Source organism: Raphanus sativus, chromosome 6 (assembly GCF_000801105.2).
Source record: "Raphanus sativus cultivar WK10039 chromosome 6, ASM80110v3, whole genome shotgun sequence".
Taxonomy (NCBI): Eukaryota; Viridiplantae; Streptophyta; class Magnoliopsida; order Brassicales; family Brassicaceae; genus Raphanus; species Raphanus sativus.
In genome coordinates, this window is record NC_079516.1 from 31420793 (window position 1) to 31436004 (window position 15212).

At 39.8% G+C, this 15212-nt stretch overlaps 2 protein-coding genes across 2 annotated transcripts; one reads left to right on the plus strand and one right to left on the minus strand.

Annotated features, from left to right (window-relative positions):
• Window positions 1-3600: 3600 nt before the first annotated feature.
• LOC108850499 (uncharacterized) lies at window positions 3601-4305 on the minus strand. Its single transcript, XM_018624023.1, has one exon. It carries the CDS (start codon window positions 4303-4305, stop codon window positions 3601-3603), a length of 705 nt encoding a protein of 234 aa, XP_018479525.1.
• A 2536-nt stretch (window positions 4306-6841) lies between these two features.
• On the plus strand, window positions 6842-7464 carry LOC108853285 (uncharacterized). The gene has a single exon (XM_018626713.2). The coding sequence runs from the start codon at window positions 6842-6844 to the stop codon at window positions 7430-7432; it is 591 nt and encodes a 196-aa protein (XP_018482215.1). The 3' UTR covers window positions 7433-7464.
• The last annotated feature ends 7748 nt before the right edge of the window (window positions 7465-15212 follow it).

Genomic DNA, 15212 nt, shown 5'->3' on the forward strand with positions numbered 1-15212 from the left:
TTTCTGAAGGTCGTGGGTGAAGAAGAACTTGGGGAGAACGTGCTTAGTCTTGTCACCCTTGATGTATCCATCTTTGAGCTGAGCTATGCAGGCCGCATTGTCTTCATAAAGGACGGTCGGCTCGTCTTTACCATCCGTGATCCCACATGCTGTCCGAATATGGTGTGTCATGAGTCTCGCCAGACACACTCTCTGCTTGCTTCATGGATCGCCAATATCTCCGAGTGATTGGATGATGTGGCTGATATGGTCTGCTTGACTGATCTCCATGAAATGGCCGTGCCTCCATATGTGAAAACATAGCCGGTCTGGGACTTAGCACTGTGTGGATCGGACTGGTAACCTGCATCAGCAAAACCAACCAAATCTTCTTTGTTTTGGTTAGCATAAAATAAACCCACATCCTTAGTTCCTTGTAGGTATCTTAGAATGTGTTTGATCCCATTCCAATGCCTCATGGTCGGACATGAACTGAATCTGGACAATAGGCTCACAGCAAAACAGATGTCCGGCCTAGTATGTGTAGTCAAGTACATCAAGGCGCCAATGGCACTGAGGTAAGGATACTCTGGACCAAGGACTTCTTCATCCTCAGCCTTAGGTCTAAACGGATCAGTGTCTAGACCAAGGGATCTTACAACCATGGGACTACTAAGTGGATGACACTTATCCATATTGAACCTTTTAAGAACCTTTTCAGTATAGGTCTTTTGATGCACAAGGATTCCATCCTTAAGGTGTTCAATCTGTAGTCCCAAGCAAAACTTGGTTTTTCCCAAATCTTTCATCTCAAATTCTTTCTTGAGATATTCAACTGTTCGGGAAATCTCTTTGGCCGTTCCAAGTATGTTTAGATCATCAACATACACGGCTATGATCACATAGCCTTGGCCGGATTTCTTAATGAATATACATGGGCTTACTTGATCATTCTTGTAGCCTTCTTTCAGTAAGTACTCACTCAATCTGTTGTACCACATACGACCAGATTGTTTTAATCCGTACAAAGCTTTGTTAAGCTTGATGCAATGCTGTTCTCGAGAACCTTTAGCATCCTTAGGTATTTCAATACCATCTGGTACTTTCATGTATATGTCATTGTCCAGTGGTCCATATAGATATGCGGTTACTACATCCATTAACCGTAAATCAAGATTTTCTCTTATGGCCAGACTTATGAGGAATCTGAATGTTGTTGCATCCACCACGGGAGAACAAGTCTCCTCATAATCGATTCCTGGTCTCTGTGAGAATCCTTGTGCAACAAGTCGGGCCTTATACCTCACGACTTCACCATTCTCATTTCTCTTTCTCACAAAGACCCATTTGTAACCCACTGGTTTTAGATTGTGTGGTGTTAGGAGTATTGGTCCAAAAACACCTCTCTTCTTAAAAGAGTTTAACTCCACGTTTATGGCTTCTTTCCACTTAAGCCAATCTTTTCTTTGCATGCATTCATAAATGGACGTGGGTTCTAGATCCTCATCATTTTCAATGATCTCAAGTGCTACATGATATGCAAATAAATCATCCATGTCGACATGTTTTCTGTTCCATTGTTTTCCAGACATGACATAGTTTATAGAGATCTCTTCATTGTCAGGTGGTTCAGAACCCTGAGTTTTGGCGTCCCAAATCTCATTAGGCCCCTTAGCAACCGTGCCAATGTTCATGTCTGAGGATGCTGGTACGCCCGGCCCATGTCCGGACGTTGGTTCGTCCATGTCCCGGTCCTTTTGGACGGACGGATCGACCACATCGACCAGCTCCTTCACCCCCTCGCCCACGGTCTGTTTAGCACCTTTCTTACTTATGCGGGGGTTCTTATCTTTGGAACCACTTGGTCTACCACGTTTCAGACGTGTCTTAGACTCTGTAGCAGCTTGACTTTGTCCCTTTTGGACATCAATTCTTATTGGTGCATTAGCAGCTGGTATATATGACTTGGTCATTCTATTTGGGTCAGCAAAGGAATCTGGCAATTTATTAGCTAGCTCTTGAAGATGTATAATCTTCTGAACTTCAAGATCACAGAATTGAGTTCGAGGATCTTGCCATGCTTGGGATGTATGATTCCATGTAATTTCTTTTACCAGCTTGCTATTATTTCCTCCCAGTGTTGGATACTCAGATTCCACAAAGTGGCAATCTGCATACCTGGCCTTAAATAAATCACCCGTGGTTGGCTCGAGGTATTTTATAATTGAGGGAGAATCATATCCAACATATATTCCCATCCTTCTCTGAGCTCCCATCTTTGTTCTTTGTGGTGGAGCTATTGGATAATAAACAGCACATCCAAAAGTCTTAAGATGGGAGATGTCTGGCTCTCGACCCATGAGGAGTTGGGATGGTGAATATCTATGCTCACTAGATGGTCTGATGCGTATTAATTCCGCAGCATGCAATACAGCATGTCCCCAAGCTGTGACTGGAAGATTACTTTTCATGAGTAAAGGTCTAGCAATCATCTGAATCCTTTTGATAAAGGACTCGGCTAGGCCGTTCTGTGTATGGACATGTGCCACGGAGTGTTCAACTGTCACCCCCATGGACATACAGTACTCATAAAAGGCTTGGGAAGTGAATTCACCAGCATTATCAAGACGTATAGTCTTCAAAGGAAAGTCTGGAAAGTGTGCTTTCAATCTGATGATTTGAGCAAGAAGTCTAGCTAAGGCTAGATTCCGTGTGGATAATAGACACACATGGGACCATCTTGTGGACGCATCAATGAGTACCATGAAGTACCTAAACGTCCCACTTGGTGGGTGTATTGGTCCACAGATGTCACCTTGTATTCTTTCCAGAAAACCTATGGTTTCCTTTGTCACTTTGACTGGTGATGGTCGGACTATGAGTTTTCCTTGTGCACAAGGTACACATGTATGGATCTTAGGAACAACTCGTCTACCTTTAAGGTTATGACCATTAGAATGTAGAATAAGTCTACGCATCATATATGTTCCTGGATGTCCTAGCCGGTCGTGCCACAAAGTAAAGTTCTCCTTGAACTCTTTGCTTATTGTTATAGCATTGGCTTCGACCGCACTGATCTGAGCATGGTAAAGACCAGTGGATACAGCTGGTATCATTTCCAAGACCTTCTTATGGTCTTGTTCGAGCTCAAAGATGTTTAAGAACTCTTTGGCTCCTTCTCCACTCGTTTGGATATGAAGACCATTCTTTCGAATGTCTTTAAAGCTCAACAGGCTTCTTTTAGAGTTTGGACAATACAATGCTTCATCTATTTCTAGATGTGTCCCATTTGGTAACAAGACATAAGCTTGGCCGTGGCCTTTGATTAGTGATGATACACCAGCTATTGTGCTCACATTGGCATCTTTCAATGTTAGATTAACAAAGAATTTCTTATCTTTAAGAATCGTGTGGCTTGTTCCACTATCAACCACAAGTGTGTCCATACTTCCTTTCATTCTAGACAATAAAAATATAATCTGAATCATTCATATTATTATTGAAAATGAAAGTAAACATAGTTTATTCTTAAATAAAACATAGAATGCAAAAGCACTTAAAAAATCTCAAAGCCTAAAAACACCAAAAAACATTCAAACACAAATCGTTTGATGCATCACATTATTCGACTGGATCATTATTCAGCATAGTGAGTATGTCTGAAGTCTGAAAGTCCATGAGGTCGTCCTTGTCATGATCAAAATCGTCCTCACCATCCTTGTACACCATGTGTGCTTCCGGATTCTTGCCCTTAAGACTCTCTTGATAGAGGTCGACCAGATGCTTGGCTGTGCGGCAATTCTTTGCCCAATGATTCATCATTCCGCATCTATGGCAAGGTGAGCTTGCAGGATTCTGTGGCTTTGAAGAAGTCCCATTGCCTCTGCCTTTACCTTGTCCATTATTGGACTGGTTTGGACGGTCATAAGGGGTGTTGCGCCCTTTGCTGTTGCCACCTTGTCCACGTCCTCGCCCATGACCTCTACGGCCACGTCCTCTTCCAAATGAGGATCCGCGGCCCTTATGGTCATATCGGACATGGTTGGCTTCAGCACCATCATCAGGCTCATTTGAGGTATGATTTGCCTCAGGGACAGGGTTAGATCCAGGTGGTCTAAGCTCACTGTTCTTCAAGAGCAGCTCGTTATTTTGTTCTGCAAGCAATAGACATGAGATGAGCTCACTATAGGTCTTAAAACCTTTCTGTCTGTATTGTTGCTGAAGCAACAAATTGCTTGAGGACATTGTCTGGAAAGTCTTTTCCAACAACTGCTTATCAGTTACAGTCTCGCCGCATAGCCTCAGTTTTGAGACTATCTTAAACATGGCTGAGTTGTACTCATTTACAGACTTAAAGTCTTAAATCCTGAGATGAAGCAACTCATAGGTGGCGCCCGGAAGAATCAAGGTCTTCTGGTGATCATATCTCATCTGAAGCTCTTTCCATAACTCGTATGGATTACTCACTGTGAGGTATTGAGCTTTTAAGCTCTCCTCAATGTGATGACGGATGAGCATGAGGGTCTTAGAGTTCTCTTTCTTAGTAGCTTCGTTCTGAGGAACAATGCAATGCTCTAGGCCTTTGGCTCCAAGAGAAATCTCGACATCTAGTGCCCATTGTAGGTAATTGTCACCCCTCACAGTTAGAGGTGCAAAATCCAAATTTGCGATTTTGGCCATCTGAAACAAAGATCAGAGTGCTTAGGTCTTTAGAAAATTTTATTTTCTTATAATTCAAGGTCTTGGTCGTACCTAGGGTACACTTCATTGACTCATGCAGCCTGTGGGCTAGTTGTACCGGAAGGTACTTCATTGACCAATACGGCCTGTGGTCTAGTCGTACCGGAAGGTACACATCATCGACCATGGTCTATCATTGACCTTATTGTCTAGCCATACTAAGTAGTATGGATCATTGACTAAAAGATTCAAGATCTAACCACACAAAGGTGTGGATCATTGATCAAAGAATGTGGAAACATAAGACTAATTTTGTTTTAGACATATAGCATATCATCCTTTAATAGGGGTATCACTTGTTGTCTTATACAAAATGAAAGTCATGTTATCACATGCTTAAAATTTTCTTATAATTTTAGAGTTTCTTTTAATCTGATATTAACTTTAAGGATTAGATTTTAAGGATTTAAATCAGATTTTAAGTTTTGGTTAAACATAAACTTATGTTTTGATTTAGACATATAGCGTGTCATCCTTAAAAGGGGTATCGCTTGTTGGCTAATACAAAACTAAAGTTATGAGGGATTTAGGGTTTTGAGATCCGAAATTTTAGGGTTTAGGTTTAGAATTTCGGATCTGATCAAATATGATCTAATAGAGTTTATAAGATTTTATAAAATCTATTTATAAGTTTTAAACAAGAACTAGATCAACTTTTAAAATCGGATTCAAAAGTAAGAAAGATGAAACCGAAAATAAAACTTGAGTTGCAAGTAAAATTAGGGTTTTGAGATCTAACCTTTTACTTTGCCGATTCTTCTCCTTGGTTCCTTTCTTAGAAACCTTAATCAATCAAACAAAAAAAGGATTCAAAGTATGATTAGTTTAAGATCTAAGAAACAATTGAATGTAAAAGATCTTAGAGAGAGAAGTGGTTGGCGGCGGCTAGGGTTTATGGTGGCCTCCGAGTTGGTTGATCTTGAGCAAGATCGTGCTGATAACGTATTCTAATCCTAGTGTTCTTGCTTAAGAACAAATCGAACCAGAGAGAGAGAGAAAGATCGGACACTTTGAGTTTGTGAAAGAATGAGATGTTATTCATAAGCAAACCAAGGCTCTCCTTATATAGGTTGGAGTCTAGCCTCCTATTACAAAGTTAAGCAATGTGGAACATTCTTAACTTAAGTTAAGAAGTCGCCACTTATGAATAAAAGGGGAAACAAGGCCCAACCCATTAACACATGGTTGGTTTAATACAATCTCGGTTTAGTACAATCTCGGTTTAGTACAATCTTGGTTAAGTGTAACCTCGATCTGTTGAAACATCTGGTTATGAGCAATCCACAAACCATCTGGTTTACAACACAAAATATGTTTTTACTTTCTTTTTTGTCATCAATTTGTTTTTACTTATTATCTAATAAAATAACATAAATATATTTAAGTTGTTAACAAAAGTAATAGATATAATTTTTAATCGTAAAATATTATAAATTTCTTCATAATATTATGAAGTTAGGAAGTAAAATAATTAGATAAATAAAATAAGCTGTACACCCATCTTTCCACTCCCGAAAATGGCGTGCCACTTACAACATTAGGTGATGGCAAAACTATTAAAAATTATATCTCTTACTTTTGTTAACACATTAAATATATTGATGTTATTTTATCCGATTATAAGTAAAAACATATTTAAATTTTGTTATACATATCTCATTTAAAACAAATAATTTTATAAGATGAATATGTTAGTTGAAAATATTAAATTTTAAAAATATATAATATATATAACCTATTATTATTATTATTAAAACATATATTTTAAATATCTAAATTATAAATAATAATAATTAGGTAAATTAAAAATGTAAGTTAGTCATACTATGATTGATTTATAGTCTTTACTATGCATGTACATGGAATCTTATTGTCCTCTCTTTTCCACAAACTCTCTTATATAATTAGTGTTCGCAGTTTTTATCATAGATCGTTCAATTCAATGCCACAAATAGCATTTCTTGCTTAAATGTGTGGAAATGAACAATGGAAGATTCATGGTTAAAACTGTTAACGAAAACGAAGGAACCTCTGGTTACATCAAAAATTAATATATTTAGGTACTCTAAGCTAATATTATTATTTGAGCTTTAAGAGCAAAGAAAAGCATTGCTAACATACAATGGTTTCTTATTATCCCCCTTATGCATACATAACGATCAATATTGTAACTTTTCTTCTCCTCTCGCGATGGTCATCTACAACCGCAAAATCCATGATTTCTAGCCACTTACACTTACCAATGAAACAAACGACATGCCCGTTTCCGTCCTTGTTGATATCGAAGGCTTGCAAAGGTACGGCATCTATATCATCCCAAGAACAAGAATGTATAGAATCCCTAACCTCTAATCAGCACACAGTTTCCGCATCAACCGTATTTGAGTTGGCTAAGGTTTCTTTGTCTCTGGCGATGGAGAAGGCAGAGCACACGATGCTTCTACTCGGTTCTCCAAAGAAACCATGTTTCAAGAGTTGTGCGGAAAACTATAAAGATTCTGTTATCGAGGGGCTAAAGAAGGCAGAGTGGTCGATGGAGAAAGGAGATCTGGATGAGACTGATGATGAGCTTAGCCTCGCTCGTGACGCAGCCGATTATTGTCATATGGTTTTGTCGGTTGATCCAGACGATGCAAGATCTCCGGTTTTTTCGGCCAACAAAGATGTGTATAATCGTATTACATATGCCATGAGTGTGGCGGACTTGTTGTAGAGTCCAAATTTCTAACTATCATTCAAATACGATATAATTTTGTGTAAACATAGTTTATTTTGTTGTTGTTAAAACATTTATATATCAATAAAATTTAAAAAACATCGCACAGCGGTTAATAAAACATTTTAAAAGGTCTTTGTTCAAATATATAAGTTTTTGTTGTAAATGTTTCAAATTGCTCATAAAATAACATCCCTAACAATGCAACATGTCACAGCCCAAACCCAACACCCCCAGAACCTAACGTAAAGCCCATCATTTTGGATGATTTGAACCCTAAGCCCTCTCACCACCTATATATTATGGCCACGACCTAGTGTTGATGGGGAGAGAAATTTGACGGCGAAACTTTGCCAAAGTAACCGAAACGCAGCCTGCAACACTCTGTTCTTCAAGTGATATCAGTGTCAAGTTGGGGTTTTGGAGAGGAGTTTACGGCCAGATACGTAAAATTTAAGCAAATTGCCCTAGTTGAATTGATAGATCTCGTTGTAAGGAAGACACAGAAACTTTCGGATCTCGAGGTAATCTCAGTTAGTTATTCAATCTACAAGTTGGGGCAAAAACCATTATACTCTGCAATATGTTCAGATCTGGGTTTTATGTTTTACAGAGTCATATTGTGAAGCGATTTCTGGTTGATGCATAAGGAGTTAGGTGACTTTCTTAATATTGTTAGAAAGTTGACGTTCCCAGATTTATATAGCCAATAAGAATGTTCAATTATAAGTTAATCTCCATTAGTTATACGATCTACAAATTGAGAGAAAATGAGACTGTTTCTGAAATCTGTCTAGATTATTTTTCCAGTTCATAGAGCTACATTGAGAGGAGATTTCCCGTTGCTACAGAAGGATCTAGGTGACAATATTGTTATTTTTTTGAAAGATGACGTTACCAGCTTTCTACAGCCACTCAGAACCCTCAGTTACGAGGTAACCTCTGGAAGTTATCCGACCTTCAATTTGGAGAAATCTCACTGTTATCCAGTTTCACATAGGGGATTTGTGAGAAGGTTTCCCGGTGAACCAGAGAGAGTTAGAACGCGCGTAAGGTATCCCTAGAAATCTCTTGTTGCGAGGAATCTATATCATTTGACGGTTTCTTATTTAGAGGTAAGATCAAACAATTATTCGTGTTGCTTCCTGGCCAAGAATCAGTTTGTTCTATCAAAACCAGAAACCCTAATTCACTTTGAACACAAATGCAGTTTCAGATCGCTAGAGCAGTGTTTCAGCCGCTATAATCAGAATCTACTTTCAACCTTAAGGTAAAGGTGAGGGTGCGATCTGTGGATTCTTAATGTTACTAGTCAAGTTTTGATCTTAAATGCTAGGTCTAGGAATTTGTTTGTGCTTAATTGTGATTGATGTGATGAATATTGAGATGACAAAGTTGGTAATTACTTGATAATTTGTTAAAGTGATAAGTGATGAAAGTGTTAAGTATATTTGAAATGTGTGAAATCGGACTGAGGACGAGGACATGGCGATCTCGTCAAAGCCCGTATACCGGCTGACGAGCCCAAGGTGGCATACGACCTTTCGAGGTGACGACCAGCCTAAGTGTTATGTTATTATTAATATGAGAAATAGTCATGATGTGAGAAATGTTAATGTGGTTAAAGAATGTGTATTGATATGAATGATTTATTATGCTTGTTAATTGTTTAATATGTTGGGTCATGCATGTTTTAGGACTAGTATTTTTGTATGCAAGTTGGTTAATAGTGTTAGGAGTCATGTGGACAGGCATGACCATTCTCACTGAATGACTGTGTGTTATTCACCCCCATTTCTCCCTTTTCTCCTTTCAGGTGAGGAGTGAAGGTTCACATCGATTCTTATCGGGTGCTGGTTTTTAAAATGAGTTCTACTTATGTTTTATTTCAGATTTAATTACATCAGATTGAGTTTGCGAATTATGCGGTTTATGATTCTCTGTTGAGACGTTTCTTCGAGAATAAAGGTGGATTTTTGAATGCATTTATTAATTTTGATATTTTTAAAGACGGGTGTTACACAACATCTCTTGTGGGAACCTAAAGTCGCACTGTTGATTTCTGTAAACGGAAGAAAGTCAAGAAACCCTAATTTTTCTTGAGGTGTGTGATATGATTCAGGACCAGCTCAATGATGAAGACATGAAGTACATGGACCAGTCAGCTGATGAAGAGGCCTTAGCCATTCCAAATGGACCTATGACTCGTTCCAGAACCAGGAGACTCAAGGAAGCGGTTGGAGGATTGGTCAAGAAGTCATTGGAACAAGAAGAATGTCTTGGACGAAGCTTGATCATCCAAGACACACTCATTACCATTCAAGCTATCCCATCATCAAGCTAATCATCAACTACGCAAGCAATCTAAGAGTGCTCTTTTCCTATCTTTGGTTTTGTCCCAGTGGAGTTTCTAAGGATAGGCTTTTAACAAGGCCTTAGATTTGCTTCACAAATGACCTATTTAATGATCCCAGACCGACCACATCCTTACTTTATTTTATCTTTTAATCCTAAGTTTCTATTTCATGTTTTAGTCTTCCAAATCTTCTAAGTTTAGTCTTTGTTTTCTTTCCTGAGGGATCTTGTGTCTTTACTACTTTGCTAGTTTCGAAAGCTTGTGCATGTACAAGTCTTTCTCTATATATGTTTCGCAAACTCTCTTATCAATCTATGCAATCTTTTATCAAAAACTTCTCTTCTATCTTTTACATGTTCAACGAGTGCTTGAGTGTTCTGGTGTGTAATATCCAGAGTTTAAGGATCTCTATTTCGGTGTGTCTTATCCGGTCTAGTTATCTAGGCGCCTCTTGTGTCACAACTCGGTCCACTGCCTTTGAGAAACTTGAGTCTCTTGATTCGTTTCTTCAATGGATTATCCTATACTATCCAGAGAATGATCCTAGGATCGTGTTAAGTGGTATCAGAGCATCTACAGATAGGGAAATTCTTGTTTCTCTTAGTTTCCGATTTCAACTTCTCTTATTATTTATTGATCGATCTGCCAGTTTGTGTTTCGAAACTAATAAATTCTACTTTGATCTGTTTCTAGACCTGTTTAGGATCAATAGATCTCTGTTTGTGTAACATGAAGATTGGAGAGAAATAGAATATTTCCGCGAAACGATAAAAACGACCAAGGGCAGAAAGGGAAAGTGCAAACCGCCTTTAGGAGGAGTACATAAGGATGCCGAGGTTGAAGATGCAAAGGGAAAACTATGTTTAGACTCTAGAACTCTTTGCATGTTTCTATGACTTGCACTCTTACTAGAAAAACTCGCCCAGGCAGTTTGATTTCTTGTTCAAATCTTTCTAATTGAACTTAGTTCGACGTATCCTCGAAAGGGGTACGTAGGCAGCGTTTCGTAAGGTCCAGTCCCAAAATCTTCAAACCTTTTTCGTCCTTTCCGTCTATTGCTAAGCGAGTTGCGGCCACATAGATTTTTTCTTGACACAGGTGGTACTGCTGATAAACTTAGTCTCGTTTTATTGTTTTTGTCATACGATTTCCTTTGTAATCATGTTTCAAGACAAGCTTCTTGAATGCTTTTTTCTCTGGAACGCTCATACGCAAATTCGCAGTAAAGATCTACTTTTTCTAAACTCGATTTATTGTCTTTACATATTTTCCGCGTTTATTTGGTCACTTGTCATTGGCTCTCGCAGAGAATCCGGAGCTCTGGGAAATTAGGTTTTTCTTAACTTTCCTAATTTAAACGGAAATCGAAAGTGTGAATTTTGGTTCCCACAGTTTGATGCTAGAAGGAGGGGGGGGGGGGGTCGGATTACTCTTACTCACAGCCGCAAAGCACTAGATCAAAACGATGTTTGGATATATGATAGAAAAACTCGCAGCACTGAAAGCTCCTACGGCCAATGCTTACGCAAACCCTGTAGTGCTCAACAAAATAGAAAACCTAGTCGCAATTTTTGCCACAGAAGAGCACCGAAACGAGTCCGCGATTTCTCTGTCTAAACAGAAAGGGAACGATAAATCTATCAAACCCTGAAATTTTGTCTCGTTACCGGGTTGGAGAAATCTCGTCCCGTAAGGGTTCGATTCCGAAGAACTTCTTGAAAAATAATACTTGCTCTCTTCAAAACTTTGCGAAAAACCTAGATTTCTCGCGGATAAAAGAAGCACACAAATCAGTTACACAACTCCCCCTATACTTCTTCCGTATAACTTTCAGATTACTCACGAAAAAGAAGCACAACAAATCGGGTTGACAAACCCCCATGGCTGTACTTCTTCCGGATAAATCTCAGAGATACAAAGTTGACTTTTGTAAAGCCGGTCAAAATATAAACAAACCGAAACGTGAGATCGTATCACTCACCACTAAAACGTTTTGTGAAACCTAAGATTTCAAAGAAAATCATGTGTCGCTTTGATAGTAACATATTCTGCGAATTTTCCACGTTTGTCGTCTAAATATTTACGGAACAACTTTCGTAAAATTAAAGTTCAAAAATATTTTCGGAAACAGCCTCAAAAATAAACTCAACAATGTTTTATGGAACATCATTGGCAAAGTGAAACAAGTCAATATTTTACGATGCGAGTTTTGTAAGAATAAAATTGACAGTGTTTATGAAAATGATCGCATCAACGTACCATCAATACTGGAGTTGAACGCACCGTCCCATTCGCCAAAGTGGCTAGTTGGATCATAAACAGAATCCAAATTGCCATTTTGGCGAGTTGGACCAGCCCCAAGGGCTCCTCCTTTGCGTTCTCGTTTGAATCCCGATCGAAACGCTCTTCGTTTTGTCTCGATCGAACTTTCCGTTGATATTTTACGATAAAAACAAGTTGGATCATACATACAATCCAACTAACCAAAATGGCGAGTTGGACCAGCCCCAAGGGCTCTTCTTTGCGTTCTCGTTTAAATCCCGATAGAAACGCTTTTCGTTTCGTCTCAATCGGAGTTTCCGTTGAGATTTTAAGATAAAAACAAGTTGGATGCACCATGACCAACTCGCCATTAGGCGAGTTGGACCAGCCCCCAAGGGTTCCTCCTTTGTGTTATCTTCCGAATCTCGATCGAAATGCTGTTCGTTTCGTCTCAAACGGTGTTTCCGTCGATATTTTACGACCAAAAACAAGTAGGACTCGCCCAAACTCCTTGGCCTGATCGCCCTCTTGGGCGTCCTACTTGCCCTCTTCATAATCTTACTCGCCTTTACCCCCATCTTTCCGTTCCCCTTCGAATATTGATCGAAACGTCTCTTGTTTTGTCTTGATTGGAGTTACCACTGGAACTTTACCGAAGTGGCGAGTTTGACCGAGAAGCATGGCCAACTAGCCATTTTTTGCGATTCGGACCAAGAAGCATGGCAAACTCGCCATTTTGGCGAGGTGTTCTAACCAACTCACCAAAATCGTGAGTTGGACCAAGAAACATGGCTAACTCACCATTTTGGCGAGTTGGACCAAGCATGATGGCCAACTCGCCATTTTGGCGAGTTGGAGGGCCCAATCCATTATCATCCCGTCCTCATAGCTTTTTCCTTTGTAGTCGGATCAAACTTGCTCTTGTTCTATCTCGATAGAAGTCACCATCAGAACCTTATGATAAAAATCGCAAGAACTTGTTTCCGTTTATGAAATTTGAATTGATTGTATAAAACGTCAATTGTTGACTCAACACCTTGAACTGCCTCCACAATACGAGAAATTTGATTTTTTTTTTGGAAATCGGCGTCGTTTCTTAAAAGCGCTATTTCGATAAAATCATAAAAAGCTTAAGTCGTAAAACGGTCCGAAAGGGTCTAGAACATGGCTAAAAGCCCACTCTCGATTTTGTACGAAATCAAACCCAACTGTTATGACTGGTTATCTTTCATTATGATTGAAAAGATAAATGTCATGTTCGGAGGATATATGTGAAGTTTCCAAAGATAAACATGAAGATCGGAGAGAAATATAATATTTCCGCGAAACGATAAAATCGACCATGGGCAGAAAGAGAAAGAGCAAACTGCCTTTAGGAGGAGTATATAAGGACGTCAAGGTTGAAGATGGAAAGGGGAACGATCTTTAGACTCTAGAACTCTTTGCACTTAGAAACCCTAGGCATTACTAGGCATTACTCTCTACATTCCTGTTTCTATGACTTGCACTCATACTAGACGAACTCGCCCAGGCATTACAATCTCTTGTTCAAATCTTTCTAATTGAACTATGTTCGACTAGATCCCCAAAAGGGATACGTATGAATTTCTGATTCCATGAGAATGGAGCGGAATCTATTTCCAGTAAGAATGCCTTGGTACTCTGTAGCTTGTTCCTTCTCATAATCCGCATCATATTCATTCAGATGTTGGGATGATGAAGCAACATGTAGTGCAAATCGTCTCGTTCTGCTGTTGGTGACCTATCGATCGATTTGATGTGATTGATGTCGATCGATTTTCCCTTATCTACTCTAGAGATGCGATTGAGACTGGTGCCTTCCCCGTAAGCCTTAACAAATTCGAATCTGATTCTGTTATGGCATGATCTGCTGGCTTGAATGGGTGGAATGCATGTGTGATGAGCTACTCTTCTCTGCAAAGGCATCCATAATTAATGGCCTCCTCTCTTTTGTAATCTTCATCATACTCATCCTCTCTAGTCTCTGCAGTCTTCACTGCGACTGTATTCTGGTAGTAATCGTTCTCCCAACTCCCATGTGAAAAAGTAGCTTCTGGAAAATCATCTACCTTGTACATAGGGGTACTTGTTGGAGAAAAATATCCAGGCAGCAGTTTCCTCCAGCTTCCGGGCAGGTTTCTAGCTTCCGGACCCTTGCATAAAAAGAAACCAGGTTCCAACCCCTACTATCGGACCGAACCCTGCTGTCGGACCGATCCTTCAGAAAAATAGAAGTTTTCTATCTAAGGGGAAACTTTCATTTTTCCGATTGTGGAAGAGTTCGCCCTACTTCAGCCGACATCTACATATATAAAAGGGGAGCCCAAACCCTAGAACAAGGGATCGACATTCAGCGACTAAGAAGTTAGAGTTTAGGCGACTAGAGCTAAGGTTTATACACCAGACGTTATAGTCTGGAATCAAACACTCAATAACACATCTCTTCTAGCCTTGATTTTTCTTCTTTCATTCAAGTCTTCTAGTTTTCCGTAGTACTAAAACGATCCTACACAAAATACTATAACAATTTGGCGTTAGAAGGAGGGGAATAATCCAACTACATGACAATGGCATTAGAAGACGGTAGCAATCAATCCTAGACTACCCCGAGGGAACTCGAGCACCTCAGCCGGCTCGACACCCTCCAAAGTCAAATCATCGACCTCTACAAAGCTCAAGAAACAACGACAGGAGGTTTGTAACTTCTCCAAGAGGTTTAGACCCTAAAAGATCAGCTTGGCGAACACTCCAAGCAGCTGCAGTAGAGTGCCGAGAAGCTAGGTGCTATTGAGGCCGAAAACGTCGTCCTCCGACAAGAAAACCAAACTCTTGGTGAAACTAGTCATAAGCGAAAGAGGTTTCTAACTAAAGTCCGACCCATGGCTTCGTTCAGCACACCTAGAGACGATGGTGGAGCACCTCGACGATCCGCCACCACGGACGAAGAACCCGAGGGCCGAGAGACCGCTCAGGACAAAACCCGAGTACAAGTGGATAACGAATCCGATATGAAGGACGAAGAGTACTCACCCGATGATCCCGCGATCTCAGACCCATCTCTGGCCGCATACCTTGACAGGGTGGTCTTCGAAAAGTTTGGCACCATCCAATCTATGGTGGAAAGGCTTCCAGGAGTAG

Bases quoted from the DNA above. Each gene is read 5' to 3' on its own strand.
- LOC108850499 (XM_018624023.1), bottom strand. From the start codon at position 4,305: ATGTTTAAGATAGTCTCAAAACTGAGGCTATGCGGCGAGACTGTAACT.
- LOC108853285 (XM_018626713.2), top strand. From the start codon at position 6,842: ATGGTTTCTTATTATCCCCCTTATGCATACATAACGATCAATATTGTA.